This window comes from Mastigoproctus giganteus, chromosome 14, assembly GCF_048544385.1.
Source record: "Mastigoproctus giganteus isolate SK-2022 chromosome 14, ASM4854438v1, whole genome shotgun sequence".
Lineage (NCBI taxonomy): Eukaryota > Metazoa > Arthropoda > Arachnida > Uropygi > Thelyphonidae > Mastigoproctus > Mastigoproctus giganteus.
Genome location: NC_143588.1, coordinates 88,059,602 through 88,083,262, shown reverse-complemented (window position 1 = coordinate 88,083,262; position 23,661 = coordinate 88,059,602). Strand labels below are relative to the sequence as shown.

Genomic DNA, 23,661 nt, shown 5'->3' with positions numbered 1-23,661 from the left:
TTAACAAAAATTGAAACCCTATCAATTGGGACAAAACAACACACCTTTCTAAAACAGCTTTTCTTAAAACATCAAATGCTTTCTTTTTCCATTCCTTTGGTCTTCCTGGTGGTAAAAATCCTGTCCTAGATTGTTTTTCCAAAGCAACAGAGTCAGCATGCTCCTCTCTTTCAATAATCCTCAGAGCTGTAACAATAACTTGAGGCTCCTTACGAACGGAATTTAACGTACGAGTTAGAACTAGCCATAACTGTTTTCCCAGCACTTCTGAAAGCTTTTCCACTTCTAAAAAATAATGCTTCAGCATCTATATTAAGAATAAAAATATATTTAGTGAATGTTTATCTCAAAGTTTACCAATTAAAAACTACATTAAGTGAATAAAATTTTCTTTATTTTAAAAGGGAGAGTCTGATTTAATATTAATAATGTTTAATAGGTTTTAGTGTCAAAAATTTGAACAAAAAAATAAATTCTAGATGGGAAATGTCAAATAAATTAATCTAAATTGGTGATGAACTAGTAGTAGTAGTAGTGGCATGTGATGCAAGAAAGCAAATGTATGAGCTTATGCAGCATCAGCCAAAAAAAAAAAAAAAAAAAATCACACCATTCCCTCCAAATGCCTGTCCAGTTCCTCCTTAAATTTATTCAACCTATCAACTTCCACAACGACAAATGGAAGTTTGTTCCAGTAATTAACCACCCGCTGGCTAAAGGCAAATTTCCGCACATCTATTCTACATCTGTCTTTTCTTAATTTGTATTTATGCCCCCTTAGGTTCGTAATCTGAACAAGTGGAAGGATCCCATCAGAATTCAGCGTGCTCAACCCATTCAAGGCCTTATATACCTCAATCAGATCACCGCGCAGGTGCCTAGTCTCCAGCCACTGCAATTTGCAGAATTTAAGCCTCTCTTGGTAAGAGGATCCCTTCGTTCCCCTCACCAATCTTGTTGCCCTTCTCTGTACACACTCAAGTAAATCTACATCCTTCCTAAAATGAGGCCTCCAGACCTGTACGCAGTACTCAAGGCGTGGCCTGACCATTGCCTTATACAGAGGGATAATCACCTCCTTTTCCCTGCTAGAAAAATTCCTATATATCATTGACAAAACCCCATGACCTGCCCTGGCAGCCTGTCTACAATGCTCAGAGAACTTCATATCTGACTGCACAATTACTCCCAGGTCTTTTTCATTTTCTACCACCTTAAGTGTAGTACCACACAGTTGGTACGTTTCTCTGGGGTTACTTCTACCCATATGCAGTACTTTGCATTTGTCAAGGTTAAACTTCAGTTGCCACTTCTTAACCCATCTGCCCAAATTATCTAGATCCTGTTGCAGTAGCACACTGCCATTACTGTCATTAACAACCCTGCCAACCTTTGTATCATCTGCAAACTTCGACACTAAGCCTGATATACCTTCATCAATATCATTGATAAATATACAAAACAACAGCGGACCCAACACGGAACTCTGTGGGAGTCCACTAATAACATTAGTCCACGAAGAACAGCACCCATTGATTACCACCCTCTGTCTTCTCCTACTCAACCATCTTTTATCCATTGTAGCAACTTACCTTAATACCATTCTGCTCCAATTTGTACAATAGTCTTCCATGCGCAACAGTGTCAAAAGCTTTCCTGAAATCCAAGTATATGATATCAAAATTATTCCTTGCATCCAGTTCCTTTGTAACCACATCATAATATCCTATCAAATTTGTCAGACAAGACTTTCCCTTAACAAACCCATGCTGTGTCTGAATTATTGCTGCAGTCTTGTCTGGATGATCCTGCAATGCATCTTTAACCAGTGACTCCATTATTTTACCCGGAACAGAAGTTAAACTAATTGGTCTGTAATTACTCGTGTCAGCCTTCGATCCCCCTTTGTGAGTTGGGGATACATTTGCACATCTCCAGTCCGTGAGAACCTCCCCTGAGTCCAAGGATGCTCTCATAATTATGGCTAAGGGTTTGCTTAGTTGCTTTGCCGCCTCCTTTAATATAACTGGATAGATCCCATCCACCCCAGGAGCTTTTCTTACGTTTAACTTCAACAATTTCTCTTCCACTTTGCTCTCAGTTATTACAAGATCATTAAGCACCCTGCTACAATTTGATAACCTTCTGCCATTTTCAAACCTTAATAACTCCTCATGTGTGAATGTAGATGCAAAATACTCATTCAGTTTGTTTGCTATCTGAGCAGGATCATCAACAGTCGAACCATCGATATCAAGTGAACCAATCAGATTCATCCCCTTCCTTTTAGAGTTTATATAAGTAAAGAAATCCTTGCTGTTTTTCTTAGCATCGTTTGCCAAGGATTTCTCGTAATCTGCCTTCGCCTGCCGAACCTCCTTTGTGACCTGATTACAGATTAACTTATATCTGCCATAGGCTTCTGAGTCGCTTGATAATTTATATGCATCCCATGCATTTTTCTTCTCTGTTAAGAGTCTCATTAGTTCATTTGACAACCATTTAGGCCTAAACCTTGAACAATATTTCTTAATAGGTATGAAACTTTTAGTAGCTTCCACTATTAATTCCTTGAATGCTTCCCACTTAGAATTTACTGTTGGTAATATCGTCAGTTGATCCCACTGTATAGAATTTCAAAACTGTCGGAGACCACTGTATTCACCTTTACAGAAGTAAAAACCCTTTCCTTTACCCCTGATGGTAATTATATCTTTAAGTAAATCCCACATCAGTACACTGTGATCACTGCCACCTAGTGGTTCCTTTATCTGCAAATTTTTAATACACAAATGATCACTGCTGATAACCAGATCAAGAGAATTACCCTCTCTGGTTGTCTCTCGAACATGCTGCTGCAGAAAACAATCATCCAATAAATCCACAAAGGTCTTACTGGTGTGCAAGTGACCAACCCACAAGTTCCAGTCAATATCTGGGAAGTTAAAATCCCCCATTATAAGACATTCTGATTTACTAGCCCACTCTATTTACTGTACAATTGTTCATTGTACTCATTCGAGTCATTAGGCCTATAACACACTCCTACTCTTATTTTTGCTTTCGCAGTGCTTATGTCACACCAAACTGACTCAACAGTGCACCGTTCATCTATATCAACTGGATACACTTCTTTTGATTTTATGTTTTTCTTAATTAACAGCATAACACCTCCTCCCTTCCTATCCTGCCTATCCTTTCTGTACACATTGTACTCCCCAAATTTCAGTTCTGCATTCCTTATATCTGTGTGACACCAGGTCTCTGCTATCCCAACAATATCCGCCTTTGATGTCTTGACCAGCACTTCAAATTCATCAAATTTATTTACTATACTTCTAGCATCGGTATACATGCACCTATTCTTATTCTTAGTTACCCTAACATATCCCATATACCCACCTGTTTCACGATGACTGCCAAATGTCCCTGAAATTCCCAGCACCACTCGCTCCAGGTCGCTACTTATTCTAATAGAAGTTGTGCAAGAATCGCTTTCCCTCTGCCTGCGGCTACTTTTAACCTTTTAGTCTGTGAATCCCCCCCAAGCTAGCAGTTTTCCAACCCACCTAACACTGCCTCAATAGCATCAGTAAATATTCTTGCGCCCTTTCTATTTAAGTGTATCCCATCCCTGTAGAAGCAGTCTCTCCTGTTAACAAGGTAGTTTACCAATATCATCAATACAGGAGTTGGAAGAAAAATAGGATACTAGCAGGTCAGCTTTATCTTTGGCTGAAGTGGCATTATAACCATCTGGTTTTGACAGAGGCAGCAACAGAAATGTACAAAAGTTGCAACTACCATTTGGACCAGATGCAAGTGAAAACTCTTAGCCTGTTTGAAATCTAGTTTGGACTGATTAATAATTGCTTTACAATTATTGCAAGGTTTGGTGTAGGCAGAAAATGAACCTGGAGATTTGCCTATTACGATATGCAATGTTTTTCTCTTGAACTGCCTTAGTATATTTATTGGAAAACCAAGGTTTAGATAAAGGATGAGATTTTAAGGTGGAGTGTGGAATAAGGGATTCCATCCCTACAGGAATAATTTCACTGAAACAATCTGAACAACACTGATATTGGAAGATTTGAAACAGTAATCCGACCAAGGAAAGGAAGAAAAGAAAACTCACAGATCATCCCATTTTGCCAAACAATACAAGGTTGAGAATGGGCATGGAGAAAGGGTCCACTGGAGAAGAGACCATCACCAAGTTGTGATCTGAAGTGCCTAGAGGACCAATCTCCTCCACTTAAATGGATTGTTTGTGAGAAAAAGGTCACACATGTTGGCTGCATGGTTAGGATTATCAGGTATTCTGGTAGGTAAATGAACAATCTGTGCGAGGTCATTAGTAACGGCAAAAGCCTCTTGACCAGCTGTGTCCATGTGACCAGAAAATGGAAGCGGGCTGGAGTTATGAACATTAAAATCACCAAGAAAAATTACCTCACCTTTAAGAAAGTTGGACTGGAGAAATTCAACTTTCAAGGAGTTCCAAGTGATTAGTGAAGTTGGGAGAATGATAGAAGCAAGAGATGAATGACAGAATGTGGTAGAGAGATTTTTAGCCAGAGAAGATCGAAAAGAGGATTTTTCAAATTACTAAGTTTCTGACAGGGAATATCAGAACAAACATATGTACAAGTACCACCTTTGAAGCTAAAGGAATCATACATCAAATAATTCAGGCAACTGAGATGAGCAGTGTTGAATCGGCCGATAACTGGGATTCTGTCAGAAAAAGTACATGGGGGTTTGGCAGACCCTAAGTGGAAATGAACATCATTGAGATTTCATTGAGATTTAAACTGAGACCACGTATATTTTAGAAATGAAGGTGGAAGTGTTTGGGAGGTTTAGGTCTTTTTGCAGATAAGTTTATTCTGTTATTTTGACAATTCATGGTGTATTCAGCATTTGACTCAGTCCCTCACAAGAGGTTACTGTATAAGCTTGAACAGATTGGGATTACTGGTAATTAATAGTGCTAAGATGGATTGTTGGGTCACTGCAGGTTCTTGGACCACTGCTGTTTCTCATTTTCGTAAATGACATTGATGAAGAGATAGAAGGAATGATGTCAAAATTTGCAGAAAAATGACAAAGATTAGCAGAGTTGTCAATTATCAGTACCAAGCAGCACTCCTTCAGGAATGACTTGTGCAGTCTTCAGAGATGGTCAGAGAAGTGGCAACTACGTTTTAATGCTACAAAATGCAAGGTCTTACACTTGGGGAGTAACTCACAAAAAAATTATATACTTTGTGGGGTTGAATTAAAAAAGGCAGAGGAAGAAAGGGATCTGGGAGTTACAATACGGGCAGATATGAAATTTTCTGAACAGTGTAAACAGGCAGCTAGGAAAGCCTATGGTGTCCTATCAATGACTTATCAAATGCTATCCTGTAGAGATAGAGAGGTCAAAATCCCACTGTATAAGGCAGCCACATTTGAAATAATGTGTTCGAATATGGAGACTTCATCTGAATAAAAAGACATTGAGCTTCTTGAAAGAGACCAAAGATGGGCAACTCAAATGGTGATATCGGCAGAAGGATGACCATATGAGACAAGACTAATTATGTGGGCTGCACAGTTTGGCAATCAGGCAACTCAGAGGTGACCTGATTGAGGCTGAGAGGGATTAGTAAAATGAATGCTGTAATTCTCACTATTCTAAGAGAATTCCAGAATTAGGGGTCATAAATTCAAATTACAGGGCTTGAGGTTTCGAATAGATTGTAAGAAGTTTTCTTTTCGCCAGCAAGTCATTGATAGCTGGAACAAGTTGCCCTTGCAGGTACTTGAGGCTGACAGTTTGAATAAATTCAAAGGTAAACTGGATACTTACCTGTGTGAGGAGGGAAGCATATAATTTGTGTTTTCTTATATACTTGGTTGGGGTTTTTTTTTTTTTTTTTTTTTGTAGCTTCCTTGTCTTATAGGGAAAACACTATTACTATTCAGAAGTAAGGAAAGGTGGCAAGGATATGCTGTATGAAGTAATTAAATTTTTGGATATGGCATACATATGGTAAGGATATACCCAGCTCCTTGACATAATGTGGCCTAAACAATGCCTCTTGCATACACACTACTCAGACTCCCTCCAATCAGTATCTGGCAGGGTAGAGGCAGCAAGATTATATGCTAGCTGATCGGGAAGTCTCCTATAGAGTTACGAATAGATTCAGTCTCGTGGACTATCCAGTGACCAGCTTGCGAACACTGTTTTAGAGCTGTATCCTCAAAATGTAAGGAAGACTGGATCTCACCATAACCTCAAAAGACATCAATCATACTTCATAATGGAAGAGATGGGGAGGGGCATTTGCCAGAGCTAAATGTGGAGACTAAACATGGGTTCCACTACTTCGAGCCTCCAATAAAAAAAGTGATGGTATTGCACCAGTTGGTTTCATCACTATTGCATCAAATAGTGGTGGTATTGCACCAGTTGATGAGAGTCATCTACCACCTAGTATTGCCTGGTACACAGATGGGCAACATACCTCCGTTTGGTGTGGGATAATGCAATAATGATGCAAGGGATAATAATGCAAAATGAGATAATGATGCAAGAAAGTGAACTTATTCTGCATAGGCCAAACAAAAAAAAAAAAAAAATTTCTCTGTAAACTTCATACGATCTAGTCTACTGTTAAAAAAATAAAAATAATTATTAACATTTCATTATATCATTTAAAGTGACTCAATGAAATGGTATTCAAAAGTTAATAACAAATAATGCAGGAGGACTGCCTGTGGAAAAAATCTAATAATATTTCTAGCTATGTGTGTGTGTGTGTGTGTGTGTGTGTGTGTGTGTGTGTGTGTGTGTGTGTGTGTGTGTGTGTGTGTGTGTGTGTGTTCATTTATACAAAATTACATCTGACTTAATTAAAATAGCAGATTTCACTTACATTTCTGTCGGTAGGGCTTTGTTTGGGTAACTTATGCATTTCAAACAAAAGATCATCTCGAGCCCGTTCCAAGTCTGCGAGGCTATAACAGAGTGAAAATTTTTTGAAGGTTTAAAATATATAATTACAGAATTAATTTAATTTTTGAAAAAGATATTGTCTCTCATCTAGTCTTAGCACACTGAAAAGATGTACAATATAGCAGTTAAATTTTGATTTTAGAGCAAAATGAATAACAGAAATAAGAACAGTTTTTATCTTATCAAAGAATGTTACAGCTAAATCCATTGGTCTGTATTGTGAATGCAAATTTCCACATTATGAGATCAAGCCATAAAAATGCATGGCCCATTATTAGTGGTTATGCTGGTAGATCAGCAGCAATAAACAGTTAAAGTGAAGCTGGCCTTGGCCACCCAAAATACAAATATAAATTTATTTAATTTAAAAGAATAATCATGGACAGCAAGAAAATTCACTGTCTTGTATTACTCAGTATCAAAAATGCACCAAAAATGAATTTTATCTTTTAGAATTAGCATGGGCACATGATGCAAGAAAGCAAGCTTATATAGCATCAGCCAAAAAAAAAAAAAAAAAAAAAAACCACTTATTTCACACATCCCCTTGCTCCAAATGTTTGTCAAATTCTACCTTGAATCTATTTAAGCTATCAACTTCTACAACGACAGATGGAAGTTTATTCCAGCAATCAACCACCGCTGGCTAAAGGCAAACTTCTGCACATCTATCCTACAACTGTCTTTCCTCAATTTGAATTTATGCTCTCTCAGGCAATTATTCTGAGCAAGAGGAAGAATCCCATCAGCATTGAGCATGCTCAAACAATTGAAGGCTTTATACACCTCAATCAGATCACCTCGCAGGTGCCTAGTCTCCAGACACTGTAATTTGCAAAACTTAAGCCTTTCTTCATAAAAGCAACCCTTTGTTCTGTTCACTAATCTTGTTGCCCTTCTCTGTACTTGTTCCAACAGCTCTACATTATTCTTAAAATGAGGCCTCCAGACCTGTATACAGTACTCAAGGTGTGGCCCGACCATTGCCTTATAAAGGTCAGGCCCCTAACATTGTATTGTAACAATGATGTGGGGCTAAGAAATATGGTGACATACACAAGAGACAAGAAGGAACAGAGGTGTGAATGTAGGCTTCTTAACAAATGATGCCTGAAGGCAACCAAATCATTTCCAGAAACAGATAAAGCACAAGTGTAAACTGAATCAGTGTGGCACAAAATCGCTAGACAGTAAAGGAAAAAAAACGTAGGAGTACGTTACAAGCTAAATGACAGCAAAAATGATAATAAAATTCTTAGAAAAACAATGTGAAAATAAGTATAATATGAACAATTAGCATTAGCAGGGGCATATGATGCAAGAAAGCAAGCTTATACAGCACAGCCAAAAAAAAAAAAAAAAAAAACCCCTACCCATTTCACCCATTCATTCGTTCCAAATTGTTTGTCTAATTCTGCCTTGAATTTATTTAAGCTGGAAAAAAAAAAACTTCTACAACAACAGATGGAAGTTTGTTCCAGCAATCAACTACCCACTGGCTTAAGGCAAACTTCTGCACATCTATTCTACAACTATGTTTCCTCAATTTGAATTTATGTCCCCTCAGGCAATTAATCTGGGCAAGATGAAGAATCCCATCAGCATTGAGCATGCTCAAACCATTCAAGGCCTTATACACTTCAGTCAGATCACCTCGCAGGTGCCTAGTCTCCAGACTGTATTTTGCAAACTAAAGGGGATGCTCTTATGAAGAAAGGCTTAGGTTCTGCAAGTTGCAGCATCTGGAGACTAGGCACCTGCAAGGTGATCTGACTGAGGTGTATAAGGCCTTGAATGGTTTGAGCAGGCTCAATGCTGACGTGATACTTCTGCTTGCTCATATTAAGAATCTGGGGGGCATATATTCAAATTGAGGAAAGGTAGTTGCAGAATAGATGTGCGGAAGTTTGCCTTTAGCCAGCGGGTAGTTGATTGCTGGAACAGACTTCCATCTGTTGTTGTGGAAGTTAATAGCTTAAATAAAATTAAGGCTGAACTAGACAAACATTTGGAGTGAATGGATTGTCAATCCAAATGTTTGTCTAGTTCAGCATTATTCACAGCATTAGCTTGACCTTCAAATGCCACGCTGCTTCAAATTGTACAATAGTCTTTTATATAGACCAGTGTTAAAAGCTTTTCTAAAATCTAAATAAATGTCAAAATTATCTTTGGCATCAGGTTCCTTTGTTACTGTGTCAGTATCCAATCAGAATGATCAGACAACGATGGCTCTTAAAAAATCAATGCTATGACTGCAGTATAACAATATTCATGTCCAGATGGTCCTGAATTACTTCTTCTAACAATGACCCTTATTTTCTTTTGAACAGAAATCAATGTAACAAGTCCTTAATTACTCACTTCATCCTCTGATCCCAATTTGTGAAATGGAATATATGCACATCTCCAATGCACATTAACACAATCCAGTCTACAGAGCCACCCCTGAATCAAACAATGCATGCTCTTATAATTATGGATAAAGGTTTGCTTACTTCTTTTATACAACTGGATAAATCCCATCCACTTGAGGAGCCTTATTTAATTCAGCTTCGACAACGTCTCTTCCTCTTTCCTCTCAGTTATCACAAAATCATTTTGCTCTCCATTAGAATTTGATACACATTGGCATCACCATCCCTAAACAATTCCTCATGTCCAGAAGCAAAATATCTATTCAGTTTTCCACCAACCTGAGCAAGATCATCACCGGTTAAACCATTCATATCTACCAGACCAATGAAATTCATCCCCTTCCTCCTAGTGTTTACATAAGGTTCTGGTGGGCGTCTATGAGAGCTTGAGGTGTAGGGTAAATGCCCTCGAAGAAGTTAATAAGAGGGGCCCATCAAGCTCTCAGCTGCTCAGTTCAACGACAGAGCTCACTCCTGTGCATCAGGCAAAACAGAAGCAATCTCCAAGGCAGAATGCGCTGGTCCCAAAGGAACTAGTTATTGTTGGTGACTCTATTATCAGGGAGATGGGGAATACACTATGGAAGAAGGATAGGTGGAACAGGAACAGGGTATGTCTGCCAGGAGCAAAAGTTGATGATGTTGTAGAGCAGATCTCATCTTTTAAGGGCACAAAAGGTGATGTTGTTGTACACGTTGGAACCAATGACATAAGGAGTAAGAGATCTGCAGATTTATTCAACAGGTACAGGTCAATGTTGAAAAAAAGTCATGAGTTAGGTTTGAATTTGAAAGTGTCTGCAATTCTGCCCAGACACAATAGGAGGGAGTATATGATAAGAGCCTTGTCAATCAATTCGGCCTTGGAGAGATTGTGCAAGGCTCAAGGAGTAGAATTTTTTTCAGCATCTGTGTTTGTTGACTGGAGAGACTGCTTCTGCATGGATGGGGTACACTTAAAGAGAAAGAGTGCAAGAATATTTGCTGATGCTATCGAGGAAGTGTTAGGTGGGTCGGAAAACTGCTAGCTTGGGGGAGATACACAAACTAAAAGGTTAACAGTGGCCGCAGGCAGAGGCAAAAGTGATTCTTGCACTGCTTCTATTAGAATGAGCAGCAGCCTGGAAAGCAAGGAAATGGAGATTTCCAGGACTGTTGGGAGTCATAGTAGAACAAGTAAATACATGGGCTCTGTTAGGGTAACTAAGAGTAGGAACAAGTGCATGTATATCTGCATATATGCCAATACTATAGGAGTATAGTTAATAAATTTGATGAGCTTGAAGTGCTAGTCAAGACATCAAAGGCAGATATTGCTGGGATATCATAGACGTAGTGGCACACAGATATAAGCAGTGCAGAATTGGAGTTTGGGGAGTACAATGTGTATAGGAAGGACAAACAGAACAGGAAGGGAGGAGGGGTTGTGCTGTTATTTAAGAAACACATAAAATCTAAGGAAGTGCAGCCAATTGATGTTGGTGGACAATGCAGTGTTGAGTCTGTTTGGTGTGAAATAAGCACTGGAAAAAGAAAAATGAGAGGAGGTGTGTGTTATAAGCCTAATCAATCTGATAAGTATAATGAGCAATTGTGCAGAGAAATAGAGTGGGCCAGTAAATTAGAATGTGTTATAATGGGGGATTTTAACTTTCCAGATATTGATTGGAACTTGTGGGTTGGTCACTCGCAAACTAGTAAGACTTCTGTGGATTTATTGGGCGACTGTTTTCTACTGCAACATTTGAGAAGCAACCAGAAGGATTATCAGCAGTGATTATTCATGCATTAAGAATTTGCAGATAAAGGAACCACTGGGTAACAGTGATCACAATGTACTGATGTGGGATTTACTTAAAGATGTAACTACCATCAAGGTTAAAGGAAAAGGGTTTTGCTTTCATAAAGGTGACTACAGTGGTCTCAGACAGTTTTTAAATTCTGTACAGTGGGATCAACTGATGATGTTACCAACGTTAAATTCTAAATTCTAAAAGTCCCTGAAGGAAGACTTCAGAGACTTAATTTTGGAGGTTACTGGCTTTTCATTTCAACTAAGAAATACTGTTCAAGGTTTAGGCCTAAATGGATGTCTGATGAATTAATGAGGCTCAGGGCAGTGAAGAAGAATGTATGGGATGAATATAAAGTATCAGGTGACACAGAAGCCTATGGCAGGTATAAATTAGTATGTAATCAAATCACGAAGGAGGTTAGGCAGACGAAGGCAGATTACGAGAAATCTTTGGCAAAGGATGCGAAGAAAAACAGCAAAGAGTTCTTTACTTATGTAAACCCTAGAAGGAAAGGGATGAATCAGATTGGACCACTTAACATAGATGAGTTATTGATGACCATGCTCAGGTAGCTGATAAACTGAATGAGTATTTTGCATCTACATTCACACGAGGAGTTATTCAATGAGGGGAGTGTCAGAAGTTTATCAAACGCTAACAGGGAGCTAGGTAATTTTGTAATAACACAGAGCAAAGTGGAGGAGAAATTGTTGAAGTTAAACATATGGAAGGCACATGGGATGGACGGGATCTATCCAGTTATATTAAAGGAGGCAGCAAAGGAAGTAAGCATTCCCTTAGCCATAATTATGAGAGCTTCCTTGGACTCAGAGGAGTCTCACAAAGGGAGTTCAAAAGGACACAAATAACTACAGACCCGTTAGTTTAACTTGTGTTCTGGGGAAAATAATGGAATCACTGGTTAAAGAAGCATTGCAGGATCATCTAGACAAGACTGCAGTAATAGTTAAGACACAGCATGGGTTTGTTAAGGGAGGTCTTGTCTGACCAATTTGATTGGATACTATGATGTGGTCACAAAGGAACTGGATGCTAAAAATAATTTTGATGTCATATACTTGGATTTCAGGAACGCTTTTGATACTGTTGCACATGGAAGACTGCTGTACAAATTGGAGAGGTATGGCATTAAAGGTAAGTTGCTACAATGGATAAAGGGATGAAGAGCAGTGTCCATTGATAAAGGAATGAATGGACACTGCTCTTCATGGACAAATATTGTTAGTGGAGTTCTCCAGAGTTCAGTGTTGGGCCCATTGTTGTTTTGTATATTTATCAATGATACTGATGAAGGTATATCAGGTTTAATGTCCAAGTTTGCAGATGATACAAAGGTTGGCAGGGTTGTTAACGATGGTATGCTACTCCAACTGGATCTAGATAAATTGGGAAAATAGGCTGAGAAGTGGCAACTGAAGTTTAACATTGACAAATGCAAAGTACTGCATATGGGTAGCGATAACCAAAGAGAAATGTACCAACTCTGTGATACTACACTCGGGGAAATGGAAAGTGAAAAAAAATCTGGGATAATTGTGCAGTCAAATATGAAGTTCGCTGAGCAGTGCAGACGGGTGCCAGGGCATGGAGTCGTATTGATGATATATAGGACGTTTGCTAGCAGGGACAGAGAGGTGATTATCCTTTATACAAGACAATGGTCAGGCCACACCTAGAGTACTGTGTACAGATCTGGAGGCCTTATTTTAGGAAGGATGTAGAGTTGCTAGAACGAGTACAAAGAAGGGCAACAAGATTAGTGAGGGGAACAAAGGGGTGCTCTTACCAAGAAAGGCTTAAGTTCTGCAAATTGCAGCACATGGAGAGTAGGCACCTGTGAGGTGATCTGATTGAGGTGTATAAGACCTTGAATGGGTCGAGCAAGCTAAATGCTGATGGGATTCTTCCTCTTGCTTACACTTAGAACCTGAGGGGGGACAGTTTCAAATTGAAGAAAGATAGTTGTAGAATAGATGTGCAGAAATTTGCCTTTAGCCAGTGAGTAGTTGATTGGTGGAACAGGCTTCCATCTTTCATTGTGGAAGCTAATAGCCTAAATAAAATTAAGGCTGAGCTGGAAATGCATTTGGAACGAATGGAGGAGTGAAATGGAAGTTTTTTTTTTTTTTTTGACTGATGCTGCATAAGCTTGCTTTCTTGCATCATATGTGTCTACTAATGCTAATGCTAAATAAAGAAGTCTTTGCAATCCTTGCAAGAGATTTCTTGTAATCTGCCTTAACTTGCCTAACCTCCTTTGTGACTTGATTGCAGACTAGTTTATCTTCACTGCAGGAATGTCTTACCTGATAATTTATGTATATGTACTCCATGTATTTTTCTTTTCTGTCATGTTTTTTCAGTTCATCTGACACCACTTAGGTCTTAGGCCTTGAACAATATCTCTTTTTTGGTATAAAAAGACTAGTAGCTTCTAAGTCAGTTCTAGGTAGGTCAGAAAATGGATAGCTTGGGGGGGGGGGATTTGCAGACTACTTTGCCTGAAGACAGAGGTGAAATTAATTCTTACACTGATTCTATTGGAACATGCAGCAGCCTGGAAAGCAAGGTGTAAGATATTTAGAGCCCTGCTGTCGATCACCATGTAACTACTAATTACACAGGATATGTTATGGTAACAAAGAGTAAGAACATGTGCATGTATACTTGAATGTAAACTAATGCAAGCAGCATTGTAAATAAATAAATTTGATGTAATTTGACATTATCTGATTAAGTTATCAATGCAGACATTGTGGGGATACCACAGACGTGATGCCACTTAGACATAAGAGATGCAGAATTTGAATATGGGGAGTACAATGTGTACGGAAAGGATAGACAGGATAGAAAGGGAGTGGGATCAGGCTGTTAATCAAAAATGTTGACTCAGTTAGGTGTGACATAAGCAGTGGGAAAACAAAAATGGGAGTAGGAGCATGTTATAGGCCTCATGAATCTGATGAGTATAACAGCTAAAGAGAGTAATAGAGTGGGCCAGTAAATCCGAATATCTTATAATGGAAGATTTTAACTTTCCAGATATTGACTAGAATTGTGGGTTGGTCACTCACACTCTAGCATGATTTTTGTGGATTTATTGGATGACTGTTTTCTAGAGCAGTATGTTAGAAAAGCAGCCAGAGGAAACAATACTCTTGATTTGATTATTAGCAACAATTCTTCATTCATTAAAATTGTTTGTTTGTTTGTTTGTGGATTTATTAGGTGCGTCGGTAACTACGGCCATAGTCCACCATATTCTGGGATAGAATTTTTCTCAGCCTGGTCTGTCCTTGTTAACAGGAGAGACTGCTTCTACAGGGAGGGGATACACTTAAATAGAAAGGGTGCAAGAATATTTGCTGATGCTATCGAGGCAGTATTAGATGGGTCGAAAAACTGCAGCCTGGGGGGGGGGAGGGATACACGGACTAATAGATTAAGAGTAGCCGCTGGCAGAGGTGAAAGTAATTCTTTCACTGCTTTTACTGGAATGAGCAGCAGCCTGGAAAACAAGGTGATGGGGATTTCAGAGACTGCTAGGAGTCATTGCAAAACAAGTAAATATATGGGCTGTGTTAGGGTAGCAAAGAATAAGAACAGGTGCATGTATACTTGCGTGTAAACCAATGCTAGGAGTGTAGAAAATAAATTTGAGGTGCTGGTAAAAACATCAAAAGCAGATGTTGTGACATCAAAGATGCGGTGTTACACAGATATAAGGAATGCAGAATTTGGGGAGTACAACGTGTACAGAAAGGATACACAGGATAGGAAGGGAGGAGGGGTTATTCTATTAGTTAAGAAACACAAAATGTAAGGAGGTGCATCCAGTTAACATGAATGAACAATACAGTGTTGAGTCAGCTTGGTGTGACATAAGCACTGGGAAAGCAAAATTGAGAGCAGGAGTGTGCTATAGGCCTAATGACTCTGATGAGTATAATGAACAGCTGTACAGAGAAATAGAGTGGGCCAGTAAATCAGTTTGTCTTATAATGGGGGATTTTAATTTCCCAGATATTGAGTGGAACTTGTGTGTTGGTCATTCGCACAGTAGCAAGGCTTTTGTGGATTTATTGGATGATTGATTTCAACAGCAGCATGTTCGGGAGGCAACCAGAGGGAGTAATACTCTTGATTTGATTAATTATGAATAGTGATTCTTCACTCATTAAGAATCAGCAGATAAAGGAACCACTAGGTGGCAGTGATCACAGTGTGCTGATGTAGGATTTACTCAAAGAGGTAACTACCATCAGACAACACTTCGGTTATAGTTTGGACAAAGCATGGGTTTGTTAAGGGGAAGTCTTGTCTGACAAATTTTATTGGATAGAATGAGGTGGTCACAAAGGAACTAGATACAAAAAGAGAATCTTGGGAAAGTTTTTGATACTGTTGCACATGGAAGACTACTGTACAAACTGGAGCAGTATGGCATTAAGGGTAAAATGCTGCTAAGGATAAAGGGATTGTTGAGTGGAAGAAGACAGAGAGTGGTAATCAATGGACATTGCTCTTCGTGGACTAATGTTATTAGAAAAGGCCCCCACAGTTCAATGTTGGATCCATTGTTGTTTTCTGGAATTATTAATGATATTGATGAAGGTACCATATATCAGGCTTAATGTCTAAGTTTGCAGACGATACAAAGGTTGGCAGGGTTGTTAATGACAATTATGACAGTATGCTACTGAAAGAGGATCTAGAAACATTGAGCAGATGGGCTGAGAGGTGGCAACTGAAGTTTAACATTGACAAATGTAAAGTGCTGCATATGGGTAGCAGTAAACCCAGAGTAATATATCAACTGTGTGGTACTACACTCAAGGTGGTAGACAATGAAAAGGACCTGGAGGTCATCGTGCAGTCAGATATGAAGTTTTCTGAGCAGTGCGGACAGTCTGTAAGAGTAGCTCATGATGTCTTGTCAATGATACACAGGAATTTTTCTAGCATGGATAAGGCAATGGTCAGGCCACACCTTGAATACTGTATACAGGTCTGGAGGCCTCATTTCAGGAAGGATGTAGAGTTGCTGGAACAAGTACAGAGAAGGGCAACAAGATTAGTGAAGGGAAGAAAGGGTTGCTCATAAGAAGTAAGGCTTAAGATTTGCAAATTACAGTGTTTGGTGACTAGACACTTGTGAGGTGATCTGATTGAGGTGTATAAGGCCTTGAATGGTTTGAGCAAGCTCAATGATGATGGGATTCTTCCTCTTGCCCAGATTAATTGTTTGAGGGGACATAAATTTAAATTGAGGAAAGACAGTTGTAGAATAGATGTGTGGAAATTTGTCTTCAGCTAGTGTGTGGTTGATTGCTGGAACAAACTTCCATCTGTCATAGAAGTTGACAGCTTAAATAAATTCAAGGCAGAACTAAACAAACACTTGGAATGAATGAATGGATGGATGAGTGAAATGGGAAGGGTTTTTTTTTTTTTTTTTTTTGACTGATGCTGTATAAGCTTTCTTTCTTGCATCATATGCCTCTACTAATGCTAATGCTATTCATTAAGAATTTGAAATCAAAACACCATCTGGGTGGCAGTAATACTATATTTCTTTGATTCTAAAATGCACTTTTCTTCCCCTATAAATGTCTCTAAAAACGGGGTGCATCTTAGAATCAATGGCATCTTACAATTGCAGTGTTTTTCCATATTTTCCCACGCTTTGCACAGCACCACATGTTTTGTTTTTAAGTGGAAACCCTGCCTCCAAGTTTGACTGTTATTGCATTCTCCAATTCCATTGGAGAATAAAGTGGTGTGGGTGATTTCACGTGCTTTCGAAATGTGATTTCAAAACATTGACATTATTTCATTATGTCAATGTTTCAAAATATTTCACGCCACTGTTATTTCATTATAGTGGAGCTCACTCAGCAAAAACTAGGAAGTTTTGTTTGTATCTTCGAAAGTACGTAAGAAGTGCAGTTACTGTATTTCGTTAATTTTGATCCCTTATTGCACATTAAAATGTCAAAAAGATTGCACCACGTTTCGTTTCAATACGAAACCGCATTGAAATGAAAAGTGATTGTGTATGAAGAACATGGAAATAGACCTGCGGGTCGACATTTTGACATTAGTGAAGTAAATATTTGTCATTGAAGAAATGATTTCAATTCCATATTTTCGTGCAAAGCAACAAAAAAATGCTTTACAGGGCCTAAGAAAGGAAGATTTCCACAAGTTGATGAAGCTGTGATACATTTTGTAATGGAGACATGCGCAAAAGGATTACCCATCACTCGACAAGCCATGCTATTGAAAACTGGAGAAATTGCCAAGTCCCTCAAAATAGAGATAATTTTTAAAGGCAGTTGCGGCTGGTGCGACATACTCATGCATCATAGTGGATTATTATAATTAGCCATATGGTGCAAGGAAGCCTAAGGCTTTTGTCGCACCAGCCAAAAAAAAAAAAAAAAAATTTTAATTACCCCTGAGAGAGAGAGAGAGAGGGGGGGGGGGAGTCAGAAATAGAAGGGAATCAACAAGAAAGAGAAAAATGATGATATCCAGTCCGGATCCTGAGCGTGCAAAGCCCATACTCACCAGATGTTATCGTTAAAGTGCCGAACATCTTTCTGTCAAAAAATTCCTGCAGACTTTCAACAGAAGCTGATTAACTTTTAGTGACAGGTGATGAAATTAAGGAAAAAAAGAAACTGAGTTTAGTCAAATTGGAAATGCTGATGAAACCCGGGTCTTCTTTGATATGTCTCGAAATTACATCGTCAACGCTAAAGGTGCTAAAGAAATCAAGATTATAAGCATGGGCTACAAAAAGCAACCTATCACTGTGATGCTATGCATCACCGCTGATGGTTGAAAGTTGCCACCATAAATCGAAAAACTATACCAAAGAATGAAATTTTCCCCAAAGATGTTATTGTGTGTGCACAAAAAAATGGATGGATGTCAACAGAGCTTATGGAAGACTGGCTAAATGTTGTGTGGAATAGATGTCTTGGAAGTCTTCATAACCCACCTAGCATGCTAGTACTTGATGCATTTTGTGGACACTTGTCCGAACAGGTCAAAAATAAAATCGTGCAAAAACGTGGTGACTTAGTTGTGATTCCTGGTGGCACGACTAGCCAACTGCATCCACTCGGTTTCAGTCAACAAACCATTTAAGGATTACTTGAGAAAGGAATATGAATTCTGGCGGTTGACTGACAAACTTCCGCTGACACCTTCTGGAAAAATTAAGAAAGCACTGGCATCAAAATTGGCAGAATGGGTATCAACAACTTGGAAGCTGATCCCAGAAAGAATAGTCAAGCACTCATTTAAAAAATGTTGCATCGCTCTCGATGGCTCAAAAGATGATATATTATGGAATAATGAAGATAACGATGACTCAGAAGAATCTGACCCTGAATGTGAAGTAGACTCTGATACTGATTCAGATATCAACGGCTCAGAAGATTCAGAAGAAAGTGATGAATAACACACCTACTGATAAATACCGGTACTACTGTTGTTAGTAAATTGAATTCTATTATAATAAAAATATCTGTTCGATTTATTTTAGCGTTTTATTTTTTTTTTTCTTTCTTAGAATCAAAGCTTTTTTTCTGAAATTAAGGTGCATCTTACAATCGATGGCGATTGTAAGATGCACTTACAATCGCCATCAGAATCAAAGAAATATGGTAATAGTGCACTGATGTGGGTCTTACTTAAAGACATAACTACTATCAAGAGTAAAGGGAAGGGCTTTTGCTACCATAGAGGTAACTACAATGAGCTCAGACAATTTTTACATTCTATACTGTACGACTGTCTAATGATGTTGCCAGCAGCAGCAATGCTAAATGGGAAGCATTCAGGGATGTAATAAGCATTAGCATTACTAGTGGCATACAATGCAAGAAAACAAGACTATGCAGCATAAGCCAAAAAAAAAAAAAAAAGAAACTTCCCATTCACCTACCATTCGCTCCAAAAGTTTGTCCGGTTCTTCCCTGAATTCATTTAAGATATCAACTTCCACAACAGCAGATGGCAGTTTGTTCCAGCAATCAACCACTTGCCAACCAAAGGCATATTTCCACACATCTATTCTGCAAGTGGTTCCTCAATTTGAATTTATGACCACTCAAAGTGCATGATGCGAGCAAGCAGAAGAATCTCATCAGCACTGAGTTTGCTGACACTCAGTGCTGATGAGATCCTTCCAAGCCTTAAACACCTTAATCAGATCATCTTGCAGGTGCCAAGTCTTGAGACACTGTAATTTGTAGAATTTAAGCCTTTCGTGGTAAGAGTACAACTTTGTTCCTCTCACCAATCTTATTGCCCTTCTCTGTAATCGTTCTATCAGCTCTACATCCTTTCTAAAATGAGGCCTCCAGACCAGTATGCCATACTCGTGTTACCTGACCACTGCTTTATACAAAGGGATAATCACCTCCTTATCCCTGCCAGCAAGGTTCCTATTTGTCATTGTCATGACACCAATGAGCTGCTATGCCTGCACTGCTCTGAAAACTTCATATCTAATGGCACAATTTACCCCCAGGTCTTTTTCATTCTCCACTACCCTGGATGTAGTACTGCACAGTTGGTACGTTACTGTGGGGTTACTGCTACCCATATGCAGTACCCTGCATTTGTCAATATTAAACTTCAGTTGTCACCTATCAACAAAACTTTTCTAGATCCTGTTGCAACCGCAAACCACTGTTATTGTCATTAACAAACCCTGCCAACTTTGTATCATCTACATACTTGGACATTAAGCCTGTTATCTTCTTCTTCTCCCAGTCACATAGCTCCCTGAGGAGCTGTTGTGGCCACCAACAAATTCCTCCAACTGCATCGATTGTGTGCTATACGAGCAGCTTTGTTTGTTATTTGGTTTTTAGGAGCATTAGCAACTAAGGCCATATTGCTCCGGGATATGCGGTGGTCATTCCCTGACCTTTCCGCATCCTCCGTATTTGGTGGTGACGGGCTCGAACCCCGGTCTAATCAAGAAGTGTGTGCTACGCACTGCTGCTCCTTCCCACCTGGCTACGGAGGCACCCGCTATACGAGCAGCATCGCAAAGTGTCCTGCCCAGAAGTTCACTAATCCCATCCTTCCACCTAGTTGCAGGTCTTCCTCTGCACCTCTTCCCTTCAGGTTTTTCTTTCCATTATATTCTTCAACAGAAGTTTTCCCTTCTTACTATATGACCAAAAAACTTGAGTTTTCTTTTGCTGATAGTATGAAGAAGAATTTTAGGCATGCCAATTTTATTCAATACCCATTCATTTGTTCTTCGATCCAAGTAAGCACACGCAGTATTCTCCTGTAACACCACATTTCAAATGCCTCAATTTTCTTCCTGTCAACTCTTTTCAGATTCCATCCTACACATCTATAAGTGGCAACTGCAAAAATTAACGAATCAATGATTCTCAGTTTCGTCTTTAGGGGCAGATCATGATCTCTCCATGATTTTATCAGATCAGCGACCAATGTTTTAGCAATTGCCTGTTGTCTCTCTCTACATCGTTTGAGCAGTTACTATTTTTATTTATTCTTGACCCTAAGTAATCAAATTTATCAACTTCTTCGATATCTTGCCCATTAACCTTCACTTTACTGGAACCGAGATTATCACCAATCACCATAATTTTAGTTTTACACACATTCAAAAACAATCCTTTTTTCTTACTTGCTTCACATACTCTCCTCAGAGTTTCTTTAAGATGATCCTTAGAATTACAAATTAGCACAGTATCATCAGCATAATGAAGGTTATCTTCAGTCCTCCAATTTTGATGCCAGTCTCTAAATCTTCCAAAGCTTCACGCATGATATCTTCAGCATAAAGATTAAAAAGGTGAGGTGACAAAATATAGCCCTGCCTGACACCGTTACCTATTGTGAAAAGGTCCATGTTTCCCATGTTCATTCTCACAGTTCCTTCTTGTTCCTGGTACAGTAGCTTAATCAGTTGAATTATACGGATTGGGAAATCCATAGTAGTCATCATTTTCCATAGTTTCTCATGTTGAACACAATCAAATGCTTTTTGCATAATCTATAAAACACAAAACGACTGGAACATTGAATTCTTTACATTTTTCAATAATCAGTCATAGACTTAAGATCTGATCTCTGGTTCCTCTACCCCTTCTGAAACCTGCATACTCTTCTGGCATTTCTTCTTCAAGTTTTCTTGAGATTCTGTTTAATATGATTTTAAGAAGAATCTTGCTAGCGTGAGAAATTAGGCCAATAGTCATGTAATTTGGGCAAATTTTCAGATCTGCTTTTTTTGGTAAGGGGATGAAAATTGATTTATTCCAATCTGATGGCCACCATCCCATTTCCCAAATTTTTACAATCATTTTATGAAAAAACTCAGCGCCCTTCACACCTGTAGCTTTAATCAATTCCACTGGGATTTCATTAATTCCAGGTTCCACACGTTAGTTCTCTGATGGCTTTGTCGACTTCTTCCTTCAGTGGTACTGGTTCATGATCACACTCTTGAAAAGGGGGGTGGCAGATCATTAGCCTGTTATACATCCATCAATATCATTGATGAATAAATAAAACAACAATGGTCCCAACACTGAACCATAGGGAACTCCACTAATAACATTAGTCCACAACGAGCAGTGTCCAATGATTACCAATCTCTGCTTTCTCACACTCAACCATTCTTTTATCCATAGCACCAACTTTCCCTTAATGCCATACTGCTCCATTTTGTAGAGCAGCCTTCTATGTACAACAGTATCAAAAGCTTTCTGCAATACAAGTATATACCAAAATTATTTTTTGCATCCAGTTCCTTTGTGACCACATAGTAGTATCAAATCAAACTGGTCAAGCAAGATTGGTGTGTGTCCCATACTGTGTCCGAATTATAACTGTAGTCTTCTCTAGATGATTCTGAATTGCATCCTCAACCAACGACTCCATTACTTTCTTGAGAACAGAAGTTAAACTGACAGGTCTGTAATTACTTATGTCACTCTTGATCCTCCTCTGCGAACTGGGGATACATTTGCAATTCTTCAGCCCGTGGGGACCTCGTTGGAACCCACAGATGTTCTCATAATTGTGGCAAAGGGTTTGCTTACTTCCCTTTCTGCCTCCCTTAATATAAATGGATAGATCCCATCCACCCGAGATGCCTTTCTCATGTTTAACTTCAACAATTTCTCATCCACTTTCCTCTCAGTTAATACAAAGTCATTTAGCTCCCTATTAGAATTTGATAAATTTCTGGCCACCACTTCTCTACAGAATTCCTTGTGTGTGAATGTAGGTGCAAAATACTCACTCAATTTGTCAGCTACCTGAGCAGGATCATCAACAGTGAAACCATCGATATCAAGTTAATCAATCTTTTGTGTCACCTGATAATTTATATGCATCCCTTTAATTTTTCTTCTCTGCCACGAGTCTCGTTAGTTCATCTGACATCCATTTAGGCTTCAACCATGAACAGTATTTCTTAGTTGATATGAAAAGCCTAGTAACATCCAAGATTCAATTCCTTGAATGTTTTCCATTTAGAATTTGCTGATGGTAACATAATCAGTTGGTCCCGGTGTATAGAATTTGAAATCAGTCTTACACCACTACAGTCATGTTTATGAAAGTAATCACTCTCCCCTTTACCCATGACATTGATGAAGGTATATCAGGCTTAATGTCGAAGTTTGCAGATGATACAAAGGTTGGCAGGGTTGTTAATGACAGTAATGGCAGTGTGCTACTGCAACAGGATCTAGATAATTTGGGCAGATGGGCTAAGAAGTGGCAACTGAAGTTTAACCTTGACAAATGCAAAGTACTGCATATGGGTAGAAGTAACCCCTGAGAAACGTACCAACTGTGTGGTACTACACTTAAGGTGGTAGAAAATGAAAAAGACCTGGGAGTAATTGTGCAGTCAGATATGTTTTCTGAGCAATGCAGACAGGCTGCCAGGGCAGGTCATGGGGTTTTGTCAATGATATATAGGAATTTTTCTAGCAGGGAAAAGGAGGTGATTGTCCCTCTGTATGAGGGAGTGGTCAGGCCACACCTTGAGTACTGCGTACAGGTCTGGAGGCCTCATTTTAGGAAGGATATAGATTTACTTGAGCATGTACAGAAAAGGGCAACAAGATTGGTGAGGAGAATAAAGGGATCCCCTTACCAAGAGAGGCTTAAGTTCTGCAAACTGCAGTGGCTGGAGACTAGGCACCTGTGCGGTGATCTGATTGAGGTGTATAAGGCCTTGAATGGGTTCAGCACGCTGAATTCTGATGGGATCCTTCCACTTGTTTAGATTATGAACCTAAGGGGGCATAAATTCAAATTAAGAAAAGACAGATGTAGAATAGATGTGCGGAAATTTGCCTTTAGCCAGCGGGTGATTAATTGCTGGAACAAA

General features: G+C 39.0%; 1 protein-coding gene across 1 annotated transcript in view; it reads right to left on the bottom strand.

Annotated features, from left to right (window-relative positions):
- Positions 1 to 23,661, bottom strand: part of Sec6 (Exocyst complex component Sec6) — a 347,920-nt gene that overhangs the window by 249,689 nt on the left and 74,570 nt on the right. The window contains exons 6-7 of the mRNA XM_090388448.1: positions 6,933 to 7,014; positions 45 to 307 (exon numbers count right to left, since the gene is read on the bottom strand). Coding sequence (XP_090244574.1) covers positions 45 to 307; positions 6,933 to 7,014 — 345 coding nt within the window. The remainder of the gene's footprint in view (positions 1 to 44; positions 308 to 6,932; positions 7,015 to 23,661) is intronic.